The sequence below is a fragment of the Penicillium brevicompactum genome (genome assembly GCF_028827555.1).
Source record: "Penicillium brevicompactum strain IBT 35665 chromosome Unknown utg000006l_segment0_segment0, whole genome shotgun sequence".
Lineage (NCBI taxonomy): Eukaryota > Fungi > Ascomycota > Eurotiomycetes > Eurotiales > Aspergillaceae > Penicillium > Penicillium brevicompactum.
Window position 1 is genome coordinate 897,001 of NW_026623209.1, and position 16,188 is coordinate 913,188.

General features: G+C 49.0%; 8 protein-coding genes across 8 annotated transcripts; 3 read left to right on the forward strand and 5 right to left on the reverse strand.

Annotated features, from left to right (window-relative positions):
• Nucleotides 1-619: 619 nt before the first annotated feature.
• N7506_008525 (uncharacterized protein) lies at nucleotides 620-1,583 on the reverse strand (the record flags this gene model as incomplete). The annotated part of the gene is made up of 5 exons (XM_056957818.1): nucleotides 620-772; nucleotides 824-931; nucleotides 981-1,145; nucleotides 1,198-1,282; nucleotides 1,354-1,583. 5 exons carry the CDS (start codon nucleotides 1,581-1,583, stop codon nucleotides 620-622), a joined length of 741 nt encoding a protein of 246 aa, XP_056807208.1.
• A 629-nt stretch (nucleotides 1,584-2,212) lies between these two features.
• Nucleotides 2,213-3,554, reverse strand: N7506_008526 (basic helix-loop-helix domain-containing protein; the record flags this gene model as incomplete). The annotated part of the gene is made up of 2 exons (XM_056957819.1): nucleotides 2,213-3,435; nucleotides 3,491-3,554. The coding sequence occupies 2 exons, from the start codon at nucleotides 3,552-3,554 to the stop codon at nucleotides 2,213-2,215; spliced, it is 1,287 nt and encodes a 428-aa protein (XP_056807209.1).
• A 1,166-nt stretch (nucleotides 3,555-4,720) lies between these two features.
• On the forward strand, nucleotides 4,721-6,517 carry N7506_008527 (uncharacterized protein; the record flags this gene model as incomplete). The annotated part of the gene is made up of 4 exons (XM_056957820.1): nucleotides 4,721-4,794; nucleotides 4,867-4,978; nucleotides 5,072-6,253; nucleotides 6,356-6,517. The coding sequence occupies 4 exons, from the start codon at nucleotides 4,721-4,723 to the stop codon at nucleotides 6,515-6,517; spliced, it is 1,530 nt and encodes a 509-aa protein (XP_056807210.1).
• Nucleotides 6,518-7,047: 530 nt separating this feature from the next.
• Nucleotides 7,048-7,988, forward strand: N7506_008528 (cytochrome c oxidase assembly protein; the record flags this gene model as incomplete). Its single annotated transcript, XM_056957821.1, has 4 exons — nucleotides 7,048-7,247; nucleotides 7,306-7,375; nucleotides 7,441-7,882; nucleotides 7,942-7,988. The coding sequence occupies 4 exons, from the start codon at nucleotides 7,048-7,050 to the stop codon at nucleotides 7,986-7,988; spliced, it is 759 nt and encodes a 252-aa protein (XP_056807211.1).
• A 436-nt stretch (nucleotides 7,989-8,424) lies between these two features.
• Nucleotides 8,425-9,755, forward strand: N7506_008529 (replication factor C subunit 5; the record flags this gene model as incomplete). The annotated part of the gene is made up of 6 exons (XM_056957822.1): nucleotides 8,425-8,511; nucleotides 8,565-9,187; nucleotides 9,246-9,414; nucleotides 9,471-9,569; nucleotides 9,628-9,683; nucleotides 9,731-9,755. 6 exons carry the CDS (start codon nucleotides 8,425-8,427, stop codon nucleotides 9,753-9,755), a joined length of 1,059 nt encoding a protein of 352 aa, XP_056807212.1.
• A 1,103-nt stretch (nucleotides 9,756-10,858) lies between these two features.
• Nucleotides 10,859-11,667, reverse strand: N7506_008530 (mitochondrial 54S ribosomal protein uL16m; the record flags this gene model as incomplete). Its single annotated transcript, XM_056957823.1, has 3 exons — nucleotides 10,859-11,031; nucleotides 11,093-11,554; nucleotides 11,610-11,667. 3 exons carry the CDS (start codon nucleotides 11,665-11,667, stop codon nucleotides 10,859-10,861), a joined length of 693 nt encoding a protein of 230 aa, XP_056807213.1.
• Nucleotides 11,668-12,160: 493 nt separating this feature from the next.
• Nucleotides 12,161-12,961, reverse strand: N7506_008531 (alpha/beta fold hydrolase; the record flags this gene model as incomplete). The annotated part of the gene is made up of 1 exon (XM_056957824.1): nucleotides 12,161-12,961. One exon carries the CDS (start codon nucleotides 12,959-12,961, stop codon nucleotides 12,161-12,163), a length of 801 nt encoding a protein of 266 aa, XP_056807214.1.
• Nucleotides 12,962-14,040: 1,079 nt separating this feature from the next.
• On the reverse strand, nucleotides 14,041-15,462 carry N7506_008532 (uncharacterized protein; the record flags this gene model as incomplete). Its single annotated transcript, XM_056957825.1, has 1 exon — nucleotides 14,041-15,462. One exon carries the CDS (start codon nucleotides 15,460-15,462, stop codon nucleotides 14,041-14,043), a length of 1,422 nt encoding a protein of 473 aa, XP_056807215.1.
• Between the last annotated feature and the right edge of the window lie 726 nt (nucleotides 15,463-16,188).

Here is a 16,188-nt window from a genome sequence, read left to right on the forward strand (position 1 = left end):
CAGTCCAGTGGTTTGGAGATGGGAAACGTCAAAAAGTTCTTGGGGATGGAGAAAGCGGAGTCACACCCCTCCGAACTGCTCCGCATTTCGTTCTCCCGCCACCTTTGGGGGCGAGACCTCGGTTGGGGGCTTACATTACTTTTTCTAGTCTTACAATTGGCGAAATAAATAAAATGTTATGCAGTGTAGTGGCTCATTTGATTATGTGGGCTCAGGTAGACGTTCCTGCCCATGAGGGGTTCTGCACACCAATGCAAGGGCAGACATCTTCCGTACAGATAAAGTGATGCAAGTCTCATGCACATCGGGTCTCATCTGAGGGCTTCAAGCCAAGGGTCATCCGCTAGACAACCCGAGGCTTCTCTGCACGGAGAAAGCCTGGTGTGAAGACCGTGACAAGAGATATGGAATGCCTGCATAGTTTCGCTATAGCTGGTCGCATTGGAATCCAAACTCATGACAAGGATTGTCTCGTCCTTGGTCCTCGGGCTCGGCACTGGTGCGCATTCTTCAGTCTCAGCAAGCGCACATACTCGATCCCGAGGTTTACATGTGTTATTAAGCATCAAGTGGCATAACATGGGAGTTTGTTGCAAGGTTGAATGGTGTCAGATAGGAATCAGTCGTTCGGCATTGAATACAAATCCAGGGCGGACTGTGAACGAGTGATAGCATCGGCGAGTTCGGCAAAGGGTGCGGTATTGTTTTGCATAGATTGCAAATGACCATTGAGCTGTTTCATCAGTCCTCGCACCTCGGGATCATCATCCAACTAGTCGACATGGTTAGAAAGCATAGAAACCAGCTGAGACAGAGCACTTACCTCGTCCAAGGTGGATTGGCTTTCTTTCGTGCCAAGAAGCATGAACTCGGAGGACGCGCGGGCCTCTGCTCGAGGAAGCGAATCCAGTTGCCGAAGCACCGGGTGTTCCTTGAGGCAATGTTAGCGCCAATTTCTAGCTGGGAAATCCCAAACGTACGTTCTTGGTTTGCCTCTTTCTCTCGGCCTCAGCACGCTTAGCATTCTTGTCCATTTCTTGCAGGGATTTGGTTTCCCTGGCAAGCAGTGCTTCTTCTTTGGCAATCTCTGCTTTCAATAGATCAACACTGTCGTTCATCGTAGCCAGGTTGGCCTCGAGCAAACGCTATAGAGACATTAGTAACAGCCTATCACATCATTTGTAACCGGGCGCATACATGCTCATTCAGTGCAGATTCATAGTCGAAATTAGAGTCTTTTGTTACGGGAGGGAAGGGCATCCGCGGGAGGCGTTTGTTTAGACTAAACACAACGGTCAGCGATCAGCTTCAATCTCTTGGGCGGTCTTTTTTGCCGACCGAGCGCATGCTTACTTTCGTACCACCGCTTGCACAGCGCCCTGGGCCTCGATGCGCTTTCGTTCATTCTGATTTCGCATGATCACTGGTCGCTCGAGCGAATGAAACATGTCGCGGACCTTCTCCTGGACGGGTTCTGGCAATGGTGCCCATTTTGACTTGATGGTCTTCTCTGGCACGCGACGAACTTGAGGTTTGAGATATGCATAGCTCTCTGGAGCATCATCGTGCTTTCGCTTTGGCATGGCGTGGGGTGGAAGTACTTGGATTTAAGGTTGGAGACGCGTCTCTTTCACATGGCAAAAACAGAGCGGTGGAGATAGCGCTGCACATTCCCCCATGTCTTGGAAGTCTTGGCCATTACATCTGTTACGACTTCATACGTACGAGGGTACTGTGCGATCAAATCTAGGTTTTATCATTGGCTCATTACAAGATCCGAGCACTCTCAATAAGGATTACGTTTGGAGATCATGCCCAGGCGTCCGTGTGGGTCAACGTCTTTTGTCTCATCCACTTCGTGCACTTGTTCGCACTGGGATTTTCATACTTTCTGAGTCAAAAAATTGTAAGAACCCCAAACTAAGTTCTGGTAGTAAATGCCTTTTGAATTATGCAGTAGGTAGGGTATCGATATGTGCCGAGGACCAGCCAGAAGGTGACTTAGTATCACCACGGCGAGTAAATGAATGCAGACAAGAAGAGTGCCCCAAACATTGGGCATGAAAATATATCATGGCTTCAGAGGCGTGCGAGAGAATGCATGTGCAGAGGGCCAACCCGCTGGAACGCTTGTAATGCCCACAAAGAGCTGAGACAGGGACATCCGTGAGATCGTAAATTAGGTAGTGAGCGTGACATAGAGGCAAGGTTATTATCGCGGCATGACCAAGCCGTTGATACTCTTCAGGTCATGCAGTTGCCTTTGGAGTATCTCATTGCCCCGAAGAAGGTCCTCAAGCCAATCGGCGGCCCCGGTGAGCATGGCACTTTTGCTGAACCCACCACCTCTGAGTCCAGGGACTAGGATGCACAAGTCTTCAAAGCCTTGACGGATCAGATTTCGGCGCTTTTGCTCAGAAAGAATGTGGTTGGTCCTCTTTTGCTCTTCGGTGAGATTCTCGCGTGCAGTCTTAGAACCTGGCAGCAACCGGGGTTTTCGAGACAAATCTGTGGACACACGTCGGGCTTTGCTAACTGATCCTCTTGATCTTCTTGATTGGGGTCTACCATCTTCTTCGTCGGAGTAGCTTTCTTCCTCTTTCACGATTCTGGATCGTTTTCGCGGTTGAGCAATAATCTCCTCTGGTGCAGGGCCCCCTCGGAAGGAAGCTCGGCGAGTAGGGTTCCCAACTATCCGATCAGGGCTAGGGGGTCGCGTGTTATTTGCGCTGTTTTGTGTTTCAAAACATCCGAGATGATCGAGTAGATCATTGGTTCGTTGCTCCTCATCGGGCTGATCAGGTGGGCGGAGATAGCCCTGGTCCATGAAACTGGCATCTGACCCCCATCGAAGACTGCGGACCTTCCGCGATGGATGTTGGTCCGCAGGAATTGGATCGCGGACGTCAAAGAACATCTGCGATGTGTGATATCCAGTCGGCACGTCGGATCGAGATCCAGATGGGACTGGAGCCTGACCAGGTATTCCAGCATGGGAATGATTCCGGGACTGGGCCCCATTGTGGGGGAGAGAATGGCCACCAAAGGGTTGTTGTGACAACGTGGCCCCCATTTCTGATCCGCTGAGATCACTCTGATAGAGCATAGATGCTGCGGCAAAAATATCCGAACCTGCGGGGTTTCCTGCCATCAGCCCTCCTCCAACTTTGCCTAGTCCATGTTGCTGAAATGTTGGTTGTGATAAAGAAGTGGTCGAACCCTCAAAGTTGGGTGGCAGCTCAGCTGACCATTCAAAGTTGGGAACGCCGGCCTTATGTTCCTGTCGCATCCAGAAGTCATTCGAGAAATGATTGGCGTTCATGGTAGTAAAGAAATTATCGAGCATGTTGGATTCATTATCGTCAAGAAGAGATGGTCCTGGGGGAAGAGCAGGCGCTTGCTCAAAGGGGGTATCCATGGGAGAGAGGAAAGAGTCTGTGTATGATGTTAAAAGGGTGTCTAGAGAGCGTTGAGGCAAAAGACAACTTACAACCGAACGGGGCAGACGGAGAAGATGGGCGTCCAGGTTGAACCTCGGTCCCATGCCCATTCATGGTGGATACTAGCTAATTCTCAATGGGGGGTTTTGTATGCGGGTGTCCCGGTCAACGAGATGGTGCTACTCTGACGTCAAGAATAGCGTAGACCGAGATTGAACTGTCATGCCTCGGACACCCCGTATTGATATCGTCTGCGATAGAGTTGATAAAGAAGGTTCGACTCCACCAACGAGGGACGCGGGGAGAGTAGATCAAGGCCACAGGAATCCGATCTGATAATGCGGCTCAGGATGTACGTCTTCGGGGGCGGTGGGACAAGAACAACGGAAGGCAGTAAGCAGTAAGAGAACGAAGGGCAGAGAGAGAGAAGTCAAGAGTAAAGAGATATCTAGAAGAAGGTCATCACATCAAATGGACCAGGGCTCTTCGGCCGTCGAGGCGCATCACATGCAAATTTGCGCGTGACGTAACGGTACCAAAATTACGGAAATTACAACCACTCCGCTGTGGCTTGCTGGGTATTTAGCGTGTTCCTGGGGAGAGCTGCTGGACCTCCGGGGAACATGCCCGAGGCGCTGCCACGAGACCACATCGCCGGTACCTTACAGGTATCCCCTAGGTACATTTTCCCACATCTTTTCCTGCATCCTTGTACATCTACACTGCACACCCCTTCTACCTTTGACCCTCTTTGACGCGCAGCATTGGCAAGCCCGTATGCTCATATTTGGGTCAGTGCGGTTCATCTTTTCGGGCGTTTTTACTGGGATCGCTCATTGGGCTTTTTAATTAAATCACCCGGCCTACCCTAGACAGGCCCCGCTATACCGACTATCATCCACCGAACCCCCTTCGGATGATCGTCTGTCTTCACGAAATCGGCCCCTGATTTCGAATGTCTGCGGGGGTTCTCTGAAATCTGAAACTACCAGGAACCGAGGTCCATCCACAATCTCTAACATCTCAGACCGTTACACAGGATCCACGGCTGATCATTCCCCCCCAAAAATAAAACGATCGTGCAGGTGTCAAACTCCCTCAAAATACTACCCAATTTTCGGGAGGTGCAATTCTAGGTCACGGGCCTTGTCAGTTGGGCCTTCGGTTGAATTACCTTGATTGGAGGGGATTTTCTGTGAATCCCAGCAGAGTTTGGCAGAGTTCAACTGATGAGGTTCGGGGGAAATTTGTGATGTTGACACCTCCCGACGGATCATGACATGAAAGTTTCCGGCAACATGGAACCCGCACCCCGGAGACGCCATGGAAGGGACAACGTCCGGATAGCCAAGCCGTAAGTGCGATCTGGTACCCTTGTGGCTTGGTGAAACTGTGTGATCTAAGCCCTTGCTAATTGTGACTGTAGCCTCCTTCGTGCCTATGCACTCGGGTACCTGTCTTCTGTCACTCCAAAATTGGCGTCTTATGTGCGTCGACTACGTACTAAGGACTGGACGACGCAACAAAAATTAGAAGAGGTACGTACTCCAGTCGTGTCTTGGACTTGAGAATGATCAATTCAAGGGTCTCCTTCCTTCAATGCTAGAGCTAACCTGGGCTCGATTGATTAGCTTGTCAAAGTATTGACTGGGCCTCTGCGTGCTAACAGTTTCCCAACATCCTGTGCTGTTTTAGTCGGCGGCTCGACTCTACTGCCTATTGGGTTGTATCGCATTTGTGCAGTGATCTCAGCCGGCCTTTCTAGAGGCGAGCTTCGGATTTCACAAGGGCTCGACCGCTTCATTCGATTCCTCGTCACTTTCTTATCAGGATGGTTTAGTTTTCAACTTCTCAACAGAAACCGCATCTGTCGGTCAACAGAAGATGTCGAAGCCACTCGGGACTTTGCAGACCAGGGGAAAGATGCTGATGGGGTACCAGTGAATTCACTGGAACGCCAACGTCCTGAATTGGCAGGGAGGACGATGGATTTAACCATTTACATGGTCACAAGGGCGGTAGATGTGGTCGCGTGTGTCGCCTGGAACCGCTGGTCCCGTCGTCGACGGGCACAGAACCGCTGGTCCACTACCGAGGCCCGCATACCTGGCATGGCAGATGCGAGCGTATTTGCTCTGAGTTCTGCTATAGTCATGTGGGCTTGGTTCTATCTCCCCGAACGACTCCCCAAGGCATACGAGAAATGGATTGGACAAGCCGCCCAGGTCGACTCACGCCTCATTGAAGCCTTGCGGCGTGTCCGAAGGGGTATCTTTGTATACGGTAAAGATACAGGCCAGGCACCTCTTCTCCAGTCAATGTGCAAAGATTACAACTGGCCAATTGAGTGGGGAGACCCAGCAAAGATGCGCCGCATCCCCTGTGAAATGGTACACATGGGCTGTGGGCCTAATTGTGAAAAACATGCATTGTATCGATTTGCCAAAACCTTCAAATTTGCCTGTGCGACCTACATACCCCTACAGATAATTTTCCGTCTACGGGGAATGAAATCCGCCACAGCCCTCCGCCGGGCTCTTGCTGATGCGGCGCGATCATCAGCCTTCCTCTCGTCATTCGTCAGCCTCTTCTACTACGGTGTGTGCCTTGCTCGAACTCGACTCGGTCCCAGGATCTTTGACCCGAAGACGGTCACTCCGGCAATGTGGGACTCGGGACTATGCGTTGGGATGGGCTGTTTCATGTGTGGTTGGAGTGTATTGGCCGAAAAGGCGCGGAAAAGACAGGAATTGGCGCTATTTGTGGCACCTCGGGCTGCCGCCACTGTTCTGCCACGGTTGTATGATAAAAAGGTATGCATCGGACCCTCGCATCCTCTGTCCACAACAGGGTTACACCCACATCCTATCCATCCCTTTCTTGACGTCCCTAAATTGGCCTGTGACGAATACTAGAACAACAATCATGTGCTGACTCGTTCACTTTTCTTCCAGTATCAACACCGGGAACAAGTCGCATTTGCTCTTAGCGCTGCTATTCTTGTCACCTGCCTTCGCGAGCGACCCAGCATGGTACGAGGAGTCTTCGGTCGCATCACATCGAGCGTGCTGAATTAGACTTTGGAGCGAACCGTTTGGACTTTTGAATAAGGAAACAGCTGTATTTTTATCCCCTTCTTTTTTTTTTTGGTTGTTTTAGACTTCGGGGCGCCTGTGTGAATGCTACCACATTGTATTAACTTAATTAATCTTGCACTTTGACCGGATAGGTAGCCATCTACTTTAATGGAGCCAATGGTCCGACGACCTATTTGAACCCACTGCAAAGTAGGAATACTTCGTCAGCATGTTGATTTCAAGGTTGTGTCAATGTTGACTTCTCAATGGCCACGATGAAAACATTCTCTCTTTATACACATATATTAGGACCACTACGCCGTCTGGTTGACTGAAGATTAGGCAAAGTCAAGCCCTGGAGGTTAAACTGGTTCAGCCTCAAAAACATGGAAAATACATATCCATGGATGTCAAATCCAACTGGTCATTTCGAGGAACGTGACCGGAAGCTTCTTATCGATAAGAGATGTCACGTGTCGTGGATCTTCCTTTCAAGACTCAACATCTGATCTCATTGAAATCGTATAACCATGTTTTCACGATTATTTCCCTCGTTGGGGCATTGCGCGCCAACAGGTGCCTTTCCTAATTCAGCCCGATATGTCCGCAAGAGTGTATTCCAGGTCGAGCGGAGGTATTTCTCGAGGAACATCCTGAAGCAGGAGCAGAGCCGGCCATCTGCGGCACCATTCAGAACCCCAGCATCTAAGAAACGCAATACTTCTACTGCGTGAGTCGCCCCAATTGGTTTGACAGTGGCAGAACTAACTAACAATCTCCCCCATCAGCCTTTACACCATCAGTCTCATTCTCGGAACAACTGCTCTCGCATATGGATCCGTTCCGCTTTACAAAATGGTACGCCAATTCCTCTCGACCACAATTCTTTGGTGTATAAATAAGCTTATCGTTTTTACCCGCAGATCTGTGCGCAGACCGGTTGGGGTGGCCAGCCCATCCTCACCCACCGCGGTGGAGACGCAGATACCTCCTCACGCGTAACACCTGTGACGGACTCCCGTCGCCTTCGCATCACATTTAATGGATCCGTATCTGACGTTATGCCCTGGAAGTTTACACCTCAACAGCGCGAGGTCCGGGTGCTTCCTGGTGAAACTGCTTTGGCGTTTTACACAGCGACGAATAAAGGCCCGACTGATATAATTGGTGTTGCAACATACAGTGTCACGCCTGGTCAGGTTGCGCCGTACTTCAGCAAAATCCAATGCTTCTGTTTTGAGGAGCAGAAGCTCAATGCTGGCGAGTCGGTGGATATGCCTGTGTTTTTCTTCATTGATCCCGACTTTGCTACCGATCCTAACATGCAGGGTATTGATACCATCACCCTTTCATATACCTTCTTCAGTAAGTTTTGGTCTCCCCTCGACTTCGATATGTCTTCGTGCCTTGCTGACCCATCACAGAAGCAAAATATGATGACAATGGGGTTCTGAAACCCATTGCATCGTAACCAAATCCCCAGGGACGTCCCCAGGGAAGTCGTGGAACGCTGTATTCCATCATGTTTCAAATATTTCACATAACAACATTTGAATCGTGTACAATAAAGGCCGACGGTGTTGGATCTGAATTTGTTGCATCTATCTCATCTCATAGCAAATTTTACATGTATTATAGACATTGCCATTTCAAAGCTAGCAATCCAAAACAAATTTGAGCTCTATGACCTGCCACATTTTTGCATGGAACCATTTAAATCAGCCCCGAGAAGCTCAATCTCATCGTGTTTGTAGCTCTAGACTTGTGCGGCACACTATAGTGCAGGTGCACGGACCAAGCATTAATTGTCTGCCGGGACGCGTTCACGCGTTGCCTCTCCAGTCTGCAACTCAACCTCCACCTCAAACATATCTCGATCCCTCTATACACAACACTGAGCTTCCAGTATGGCTCTCCTTGTTGACAAGCTGCGGCCACGCAATCTCGATGCTCTCTCATACCACCCTGAGCTTTCTGATCGCTTGCGCTCATTGGTAAGCAGTCCCATCCTGCGAGATTGACAGTTCTGACAAGACAAATTACATAGGCGCAAAGCGGAGACTTCCCTCATCTACTTGTCTATGGACCCTCGGGGGCTGGAAAGAAAACACGCATTATCGCAACACTGAAGGAGCTGTACGGTCCCGGTGTTGAGAAGATCAAGATTGACGCCAGAGTCTTCCAAACGACGAGTAATCGAAAGCTAGAATTCAACATTGTGTCTTCCGTCTACCATATGGAGATCACCCCAGCAGATGTCGGAAATTATGACCGAGTCGTGGTTCAAGAATTGCTCAAAGAGGTTGCACAGACACAGCAGGTGGATCTCGGCGCGAAGCAGCGTTTCAAGGTCGTCGTTATCAACGAGGCTGACCACTTGACGCGTGATGCCCAAGCTGCTCTCAGACGTACAATGGAAAAATACAGTCCTAACCTGCGATTGATCCTTTTGGCCAACAGCACCTCCAACATCATCGCACCCATCCGTTCTCGATGCCTGCTGGTCAGGGTCGCGGCGCCTACCGAGAGCGATATCTGCTCTGCGCTCCAGGCGGCAGGGAAAAGAGAGGGCTGGACAGAGTCCGAAATGTTGAACCAGAGAATCGCAAAGGAGAGCGGGCGCAATCTGCGTCGCGCACTCCTCATGTTTGAATCCATTTATGCGCAAAAGTGAGTCAATGGTGCATTTACAAATCAAGCATGAAGACTCACATGATTGGAACTATAGTGAGAAGGTCACGGACAAGACTCCAATCCCTCCACCGGATTGGGAGGCCCTTGTGACTCTGACTGCAGATGAGATCTTGGCTGAACGTTCACCAGCTCGTCTGCTACAGGTTCGCGCTCGTCTCTACGATCTCTTGACTCATTGCATCCCGCCAACTACTATTTTGAAGGTATGACTGATGTGTCCCGAGTAGCACGCATGAGACTCACTTGCTGTTTAATCTAGACTTTGACCTTCAAGCTTGTCGCGCGAGTTGACGATGCGCTAAAGGCCGACGTGATCAAGTGGTCCGCCTTTTACGAGCATCGTATCAAGTTGGGAAGCGTAAGTGCATTTCTTGCCTGAATCTGAGTGATCGAATGCTGAATACAAGCCACAACAGAAAGTCATTTTCCACCTCGAAGCCTTCGTGGCCAAGTTCATGCGCATTTACGAAAGGTATGGTCCCTTTCAATGATAATTATGTCTATTACTGACACGTATAGTTATCTCATGGGCATGGACTTCTAAAATATCAGAAGAAAGCCAATCGATGAATAACGATTTTGTACAATAGATGGTTCTTGGCGAGCAAGCAGTACAGCCATGGCCTCGACCATGAAGTGGCGGCTTGCTTAACCCCTTCTGATCATCCGCTTATTTTTCTATCTTCTCGGGCGCATTGAGATATTGCTCAGGATGGCGTTTTATCTATCATTTCGTGCTAGAGATATTTGCATGGATCACTCGACCTTACTCCCAGGGTCGTTTTCGAATTCCCCGCTTTCATTTTTAGTTCTTTCGCACAATAATTAGAGGGCTATGGGCAAAGAAGCCGATACGAGGCCTGCCCTTGTTGTAGATCGGAGGAGAACCTTGTCTAGCTGACATACGTCATACATGTCATCAACTCCGGGCACCTGGGCACGCTCGAGTACATCTCGTTCATCCAGTTTACTGCGATAGGCATACCCGTCATCTTTTGTCGAACAAACCTGAAAAGATCTTTGACGCTCGAATAACCACAATGTCAGACCCAAGACTCGTTGATATGGAGCCCGGCGGCGAAAGCACTCAGTATTGCCCACTAGCACCATATCACTGGTTCATCACTGACACTATGCAGATATGAGTCGATCCGATTGTACACCCAAAGTCCCCCTAAGCAGACCGGCCAACTAGGTGGTAAGCAGCTTCTTTTGGCGAGGGGATTCAGAGGGTGAATATAAGATAGCTGACCACGCCTAAAGGAAATGAGACACACACTAAAAGCGAGGCGAGCCCCAGCCTAGGAACAGACACTCCGTCATCCAAAGAGGACGAAGAACTGCAAGCGCAGAAACTCGGGTTAGGAGCGCAGTCCAGTAAAGGTGAATCCTGAATATATTTCCTTGCCTAACTCCAAGTACCGAAGCAAGGTATCCATAGAAAAAACCCCGTACTTCGATGGTTCTAAAGAGACGCAAAAAGCTGATGATAATGTACAGATAAAATACTCGATGACGATGCAGCAGCCAAGGCCCGCAGACTACAGGGGTATGGACCTGGGTCTGGCGTCGGGGGTTGATTGACCGAGGAGAGCAAGAGACATGACCGGAAGACAAATGCGGACGGTATCATGCGAAAACAAAAGTTTATTGAGTAGGGTCGGAGCTGGAGGAGGCGCTCTTCGGGGGAGAAATGGTGTTTTCGGTGCCGATGGGTGGGTTTCTGCGTGCGCGCTTGAGGCTCTCGAGAGTAACTCCGTTTCCGAGCTTTGTAATTCCAACGACAGGAGGGTCGTCCTTGTTCACGAATTCCCAGAGACCTGATTCAAATCAATGAGAATTCATACGCATTGAGCAATTATAAAACAAGGCGTGACGTACCTGGCAATTTGTGACCCGCCAATCTGAAAGCCTCGCGGGCAATCTTCTCGTGCACATCTCCCTTCAATTCAAACACGATTCGGCTCACGGGCAGACGGACAGTCCAATAATCGAACTTACCCTTACCCTTACCCATACGCTGCTCGTTACCCTTGGTGTAGACACCAACATTCGCACTGACGCGCTTGTACAGCTTGTAGTTCATTCCTCGTAGCCGCCTCTTGATGGTATCTTCGGCGATCTTCAACGCAGATGCGGGCATTCGGCGGTCGTGGTCTTTCATCCGCAGACCGAAGTCTCCCCACACAACTGTTGTTCCTCGGGTGGATCCGCCAGTGGCAACGTGAGGGCGACCCTTGGGAGATTTGGACTTTTCTTGGAATTTCGGTCGCAGCCAGTCGAGGGAGGGTGATGTTGTGGAGAAGCATCGCGATAGAGAAAATGTTGCCAGCGGTGCCGACACTGCGTTCTTTGTCAGTACTTGGAGACCATAATTTGGAGTTCTGTTGTTTCTTACGAGTTGGCCGCGCGCAGGCGGATAGTGGCCCAGCAAACATCTTGATTTGTGGACCCATTGTGAGGTGGACGACAGCGTTATATCTCGATGTTGCGGAACCTGCAGTTACTCCGGCTCTTTTCGATCAATTGGCGCTAGCCCGAGGTGGCTAGCTCACCACGTGATCTCAGGCCACACATTGATGCCTGAATATTCCTGACCCACCTGGCAGCATCATTTGTTCTGGTCCTCAACTATATCGATGCCGATTTACTTTTATTCATGGGTGTATATTTGGAACGGCAGTACAGCTAAGCTTCAAGTAGATCTGATAGGCTCAATGCTCAACAAGATGAGGAGGGCCAGATACTAAACACAGTTTGGGAATCCCACGTCTTTATCAACTGTCTGTTGATATAGTTCCAAGGTTAACAGCGAGAGTTTTTTACCAAATGTCTCAAATCATCTTTCATTAAAAGTCACCTGGGTTATGGAAGAAGTTAGGCGAAAATACACAAATCTGTTTACGAAAACACAACCGAAACAAAAGAGGGTACATGGAAAGTCGAGTCCTAAATCTTCACGCTCGCGGTCTCAATATCTTCAAAAGAGATGGGCAATTCTCTTTCCTCAATCCAAGCCAACGCCGTCTCCGAAAACAGCTTCGAGGAACTGACATGCCAAGGATGATTCACCCCACGATTTTGCACTACCCGACTACCTCCATACAATCCATCAACAACGACTCCAAACAGTTCTCTCGCACTGCCCACCTTATCTTTAGGTAGAAGAACTCCTCCTGTAGCAGCGATGATCAAAGACCTCACGGGGATCTTCCCCAATTCACGCCCATCACACAAAGAGCGCACAACGGCACCTGCAAGTGCAAATGAGCAAGTTCCCGATACCCAGGCATCCCACTGAGCTCGTGGATCAGTCAAACCGATCAGAAAGTGACTGAGAGCATAAACAAAGGCAGTCAAGATCGGAATGACAAATTTAGGTGGGGCAAAAGAATTGTATCCAGTAGCGAAGAGCGAAGAAACCTGGCCTGGGGCAGCAAGTTCTGCAACACAAGCAGCAACGTGTGCACCGAGACTGAAGCCAATTACATGCGCACGACCATTGTGGGCAAGTGCGCTGATCAGATCCAGGATTAACTTTGCCGATAGCTCGACACTGAAGGGTACGTGCGAGGAGGCACCGTGACCCGGGAGGTCTGGGATCAAGATGTGGTATTTTTCCGATAACGCTGGAAGCACCTTCTCCCACTCCTTACTGCTGCTGAAACCTCCGTGGATAAGGACAATCGTTTCCGCACCTGAGTTGTTGTGCATGGTGTAGCTGAGAGTTTGGGGCGTTTCTGACGACATGGTCGAGGTCAATAGATAGCTTTGACCTTCTAAGGGGTTGTAAGCACGTCTTAAATGGAAAATCAAGTTATGTACTCCGTGCAGATAGTTAAGAGAACAAGGAGGAAATTAGTCTAAATCTACCTCTGTCAAGCATATGTATACCTTTGAGTGGGGGGGGTTTTGGCCCCAACGCCACTAATATTAACGCCAGAGCTAGGGGCCGTTGACTGGATCCTGACACCGTTAGCGTTTCCGAGATTTGAAGCACAAAAAATCTGGTAAAAGATCCAGTACCACAACAAATACTGTCTGTGTTCTTACTTCCAGCAAGGAAATTGGGACCTGTGAGGCAACAGGCTAATGTATGGAGAACGGAACATCAGCAATGTGAGTTATCAAGGCCAATATAACAAGAGGGGCCTAGCCTTGCCAGCGAGTCATGTCACCTGAGACACAGCCTGCTTACGTATTGTCTTTGACAACCATTTCTCTGGCCCCAGGAGCAGCGCATGGACCTCAAGATCCGGCTAACTTACCCTGCTAAGGAGTTGACGAGGTTTCAGATCTACGGAGTACAGTGCATGCATAGCTTCAAGATCAAGATCTTCCCGAGGTCATAAACGGAGTTTATGTTTCATCTTATCAGCAAGATATGGATCACCATACCCCTTACTCCGTGCTGCAACTTCCATGCTCCTCAATGGCTACTTCGTACAGGTGTTTGTATGCCATATACACCGCTTTTAAGGATGATCGGAGGGCTTCGTGGACTTACGGTGAGGTTTTGTGAGCTCCAAAGTAGAACCCTGGATAGCTTTGAGCATGCTATATCCATCAACGCCAAGAGATTGCCCGAGAGGGTCTCGGTACATCTGATCAATCACTCTGTCGCTGCACGATAACCTTGAATTTCTCAACATGAGCTATTTAGCGAAATATCCTCTGTGCTCCTTATTGGTACGGAGTATTGTAGTTCTAGATAGAGTGACACGCCAACCCATAATTTCCAATATTTTCACTCAGACGATGTCGAACATGAAAACGGCCTCCCGGTAATACCGTCTTGCGACTCTTGTATCTTGAAACATGGATAAAGATCAGCAGGCTGCGATGATTGGTGATGCGTCTGAACTTACCAGATGAACCACGTTGGCGTACATGCCACATCCTAGTATCCCCATACCGAATATGAAAACGAAGACATTGCAGAGCGCTCTTGGAATGTTGTCGTACCATTTGCCTTCTCGGGTTAGGACAAACCACATAATTGCAGGAATATAGAAGCAAAGAGCAGAGCTGAAAAGAGCAGCACTGATAGATAAAATGGTCGAAAACACCGGAATCACCTCGGCAACAATCCACGCAAGGAAGGTCAGGCTTGAGACGAGCGCAATCCAGGTTATCCAGCCCATTCTGGTGTTCACGTATCGCACAACAGACGAACGATATACATGACCATGAATGTAGCGTGCAATAACACTGGTGTTAATGGAGCCGGATATGAAGATGACTGGTAGAGCGACACCGAAAGCAATTCTGGACAAAAGAGGCCCAGCTGACAACAGAGCAGGAGACTTCACGTCTTGTCCAACGAAAGCGTAGACAAGAGACCCAATCAGAGTATAGAGGACCATTTCGATAAGCCCTAATGAATATACAGCCTTGGTATAGTCTTTTGGGGTATGCATCTCGCTCATGAATGACGGTAGAGCGGGTGCAAATGTGTAGGCAAAGACAATGTTGTTAATTGCCACCATCCCAGAGGCAAAATCAGTACCCTCTTTGGGCCATGCAGACCAATCTGAACTTGGTAGATTGGTATTCTCTCGGGCTTGCGCACTCCGAACACCAGTAGCAATGATTGTGATTCCAATTGCGATCAGAATGGACGCCAAGTCGACGTAGCCCAGAATGGCAATGTCAGCAAAGGTTGGTGGAATGGCCAACAACAGGAGAATGATTGTTGAAACAAATCCGAATATGACAGCACAAACATCACTCTGGGTAATATTTGTCAAAGCAATGATTCCAGTGAGAGTATGAGACCCCACAGTCAATGCAATGGAGAGAATGAAGACCACGGTAATGATCCAAAAGCCCCACTCGCCCAAAATAAGCCTCCCAATATCACCATAGTGCTCAACATGGGGGTATTTCACTTTCACAGCTCCAACTTCGTAGCTAGCATAAGTCGCAACAATACCAATTCCAAGGGAAGAGACTACTCCTCCAACCATACCGAGGGTCGCAAATGCCTTGGGAAGACTCAGGCTTCCAAGAGCAATGGCTTCGACGAATAGCACTATGGTAAGACGCTTCCAACCAAGTCGCTGGAAGTTCTCATTGCCTCTGATGACTCTCTGATCTTCAACCTCTCCAACAGAGCCAGCTGATAGAGATTCATTTTTGGTGGGGAGCTTTGAGGGCTCGTGGCAGGCTGAGATTCCCTCGTCGTCAAATTCATGGTGTTGTCCAGCGGACGCCGGTCGAGTTCTGTTCTCAAAATGTTCAATTTCCATGATGAAAGGGAAATATGTTGCCTCTTCTGTGATGAAGCGAAGAATTAAGGGAAATTCTCTTTCTTGAAAGCAGTTATATGTCTTTTCTGGAAAACACGGACGTCATAGAGACAGGGACTCACCGAGAAGCAGCGGTTTGGCCTCGCTGATCCTGATGCGAAATGCTGATGCAGCTTTGACTTTTCTAATCAGAGCCAAGAAGAAAGATTCCACTTAGAATTGCGGAAGACAAGGTCAACCCTTTAGGGTAGCCCGCCACCCTGGACGACGATCTTGAGGCATGTAAGGCCACGAGATTACCATGTGGGCTTTATTACCACGAGGTCTTGATGACAAGCTCTGATCATGCACCAGGCTATCATGGCCAAAATACGGTGTAGGGAGTGTTAAAATGCAGATCCCATCCCCATGATAGCATGTTTGTGTTACACAACATAGATCTGATTTCATGTGTGCCCTAACAACTTGGAAACCTGCCTTTGTTACTACCCAAGAAAGAATAGAAATGTAAAGGCCAGATAGGCTAGCCCGAGGCACTATGTGATGAGGGTGTCAAGGCCCTTTGATAGACAAACGGCAGTCGTGTTAGTTCAGTACTAATCCCCCCTTGATTCATTCACCTCTACCTTTTCGACTTTGTGGCTGAAACTTGGCATTCTGCAGGACTTCAAAGCAGTTAACATGCTGTTTTAAATAACCTAAAAATGATTATTCAGTTGCGGGAAT